We start from the raw sequence: 2,888 nt of genomic DNA, 5'->3' as shown, positions 1-2,888 counted from the left end.
TTGTAATGTTAACCTACAGTATAATTAGCAAATAAGCTAGAAGCAAAAATATAAGTTTCTTAAATTTGTTCTGCTGGATACAGTTTATGGTACAGTGAGATCTCTTCTACACATGTTTTTATGTTGTAAATAATGTTATTTTCTATCTGCTGAGCGATTTGGAGGGCAACTAAATATACAGTATATCTTACACTGGAAATAGGTTAAACTGTTCAAACATACACATGTTACCTGCAGTACTGTAGGTATTTGTTTCAATAGCTTTATGTTGTGAAAAAAGTGAGATTAGGAAATTTGTGTTTCAAGTTCTTTAATTTTCTATTTTTGAAAGACATTTATTTTTACTCATTAATTAAATTTTTCATTTAATTATTTGTAAATGCCAGCGTTTGTACATTATTTTATTTTGTTTGGCTGCTTACATTTCTAAATTGGACATTATGATGAAACAGGTACTCAGTACTTGAGTATCTTTTGACCAAATACATATTTGCTCTTACTTGAATAATATTTTGGATGACTATTTTTTTTTACTTCTACTTAATTAATATTATTTTGTACAGATACTCTTACTTGAGTAAAATTTTTGGCTACTCTACTCACCCTTGCAGAGCAGTAAAACCACGTTGCATTCCTGCACGCGACTGAATATTGTCTTTTAAATTTTTCCATGCACAAGGGAAAGATAAGGATTAAACACTCTCTTAAGACATTTTTAATAATATAAAAGATCATTGTAAGTCATTAAAGTTTGAAGAAAAACCAGTAAATGCAGGATTTAAAAAAAGCTGAAATATAAACCATATAACAGTGATACAGTACATGCAGTTTAAAAATTGTGACTAAATCCCACCTTAACACACATTCATTCAAGCTTTAAGCTGCTGCATTATTTTTCACTCATTATACTGTACATGTTTGTAAAATCATGACATTACATTTACCAATGCATGATTACATGACATCAAACACATAATTATGAATAAAAGTAAATTTAAATCTAAAAGGAATTCAAGGCCAAACAAATACAACAAAGCAAAAAAAAAGAGGGTAAACTGAAAAATTCGAAAGATAAAATAAAACTTTCATGAGATTAAATTACTGCTGTTTTCCAACATGGACAGTGTATGTCAAAAACAAATTAAACATTAATCACTTTTTATTGGTTAAATGCTGTTGATTATTTTTTTTAAAATACATTTAATATTAACTCTGCTCTCTGTTTTGCTCCTCGTGTGGCTGTACTAGATCTTCTCCTCCTTGAATTCAGCGTGAATAGAATTCCCATCCTCACACCTGTACTCTCCATACTCAACCTTAGAGGTAAAGCCAGTGGTGATGGTCAGCTTGACTGGGACTATAATGGTTACCTCCTTCCTTACCACATTCACTGTGAGCTTGGTGTGAGGAGGAATGTTGGTTGGCAAGGTGACTTTGATGCTCTTAGATGTAGTCTTGGTGTTGCTGCGGCCTCTCTCCATAGTACTTGTTTCAGTGACATTGAAGGTGCCCTCTGCTACAAAACCAAACCCTGACATACCAAATTTAGTTCCCCAACTAATCTGTGAGGAATCACTAAATTTAAAACTTGCTGTGATGGATCCTGAATACACTCGGCTTATGTCAGTGGTGAAGGATTGCTTTTCTGATCCATAATTCACACCAGTGACGGAGTCGAGCATAACACTTTTGACATGTTCTTTCTTCTTGTCCCATTCGATTTTAGCTTTAATGCTGGGTCTGCCTGCTTTAAGAGGACGGACATGGCTCAGTTGGTCATGGAACCTGCCATAGTCTGGCACATTACGGCCAGCCCTGGCTACCGTGATATGCCCACCCCTGTCACCATGCTCATACAGAACCCAGGCTCCTCTCTGCACAATGTGAGAAGATACTTTATCATTAAAAGTGCCGTAACACAAGTTGGTCTCATGGTTAAGGACAAGGCTCTGACCCTGGTAGTTTTCATGCTCATACAGTGTGATCTGTGGATTATCCAGGGCTTCTCTCACCAGCGCAAGAGAAGAAAATGATTCATTGTAGTACACGCTGGGGTATTCTCCTTCCTCATACACAGTCGGTTCGCCAGTAAAATTCTCATGCATGTATGCTACCCATGGATTCCCGATGACCTTCACAGAGGAGATGCAGTCATTAAAATTCTTATGACATAAATTAGGGACATCAGATGTAAACTCTTTGCTGAGGCCCTGGAAGTTGCAATGTTCATAGACGATGATCTTGTTCATGGCTGAGGATATTTGCAGGTTACTCAGATTTTCAGACTCCTGAAACAAATTTACAAAACAAAAACAATCATAATGTAAAAAACACTTTTACTGACTCCCGAGATAAATGGGCTATAAAAAACAACTATACAACAAACATACAAAATGTCATTTACCAACTCTTAGTGATGGTCTGTTCGATATTGAAGCACTGGAGCTTATGTGACATCCAGAAGGCAGTTGTAGTTAAAAACCCACTTCAGTTTCCTGTGAATCACGTGACTGATACTTGGGTGTAAGCACGTCAAAGGCCACACAGTGTACGCCTTCACTTTGTGTGTCATGCTGAGAGGAATGTTTCGCTTGTGGTTGTGTGTTGTTAGAAAAAGGAAAAACACTTTCCTCCAGGGGATGATCTTTTAGAAAGGTTTAACAAACTGAGTGTAACCCTGAACTCTGGCTTGACTAACTAACTTGGTCTATGAGAGAAGTTAATAATGAGATAATAATTCATTAGTATGGTGTAGGGCCTCCTTTTGCGTTCAATACAGCATCAATTTGTCTTGGGAATGACAGATACAAGTCCTGCATAGTGGCCAGAGGGATTTTGAGCCATTCTTCTTGCAGAATAGTGGACAGGTCACTATGTTATGCTGGTGG

General features: G+C 36.6%; 1 protein-coding gene across 1 annotated transcript; it reads right to left on the bottom strand.

Annotated features, from left to right (window-relative positions):
* Positions 1-1,194: 1,194 nt before the first annotated feature.
* Positions 1,195-2,427, bottom strand: LOC128510143 (epidermal differentiation-specific protein-like). The gene is made up of 2 exons (XM_053482190.1): positions 2,405-2,427; positions 1,195-2,288 (listed from the first exon to the last, which is right to left on the bottom strand). The coding sequence occupies exon 2, from the start codon at positions 2,247-2,249 to the stop codon at positions 1,245-1,247; it is 1,005 nt and encodes a 334-aa protein (XP_053338165.1). The 5' UTR covers positions 2,250-2,288; positions 2,405-2,427; the 3' UTR covers positions 1,195-1,244.
* Positions 2,428-2,888: the final 461 nt, after the last annotated feature.

The sequence above is a fragment of the Clarias gariepinus genome, chromosome 22 (assembly GCF_024256425.1).
Source record: "Clarias gariepinus isolate MV-2021 ecotype Netherlands chromosome 22, CGAR_prim_01v2, whole genome shotgun sequence".
NCBI lineage: Eukaryota > Metazoa > Chordata > Actinopteri > Siluriformes > Clariidae > Clarias > Clarias gariepinus.
The sequence above is the reverse complement of the archived record's forward strand: the minus strand, read 5'-3'. Positions and strand labels throughout refer to the sequence as shown.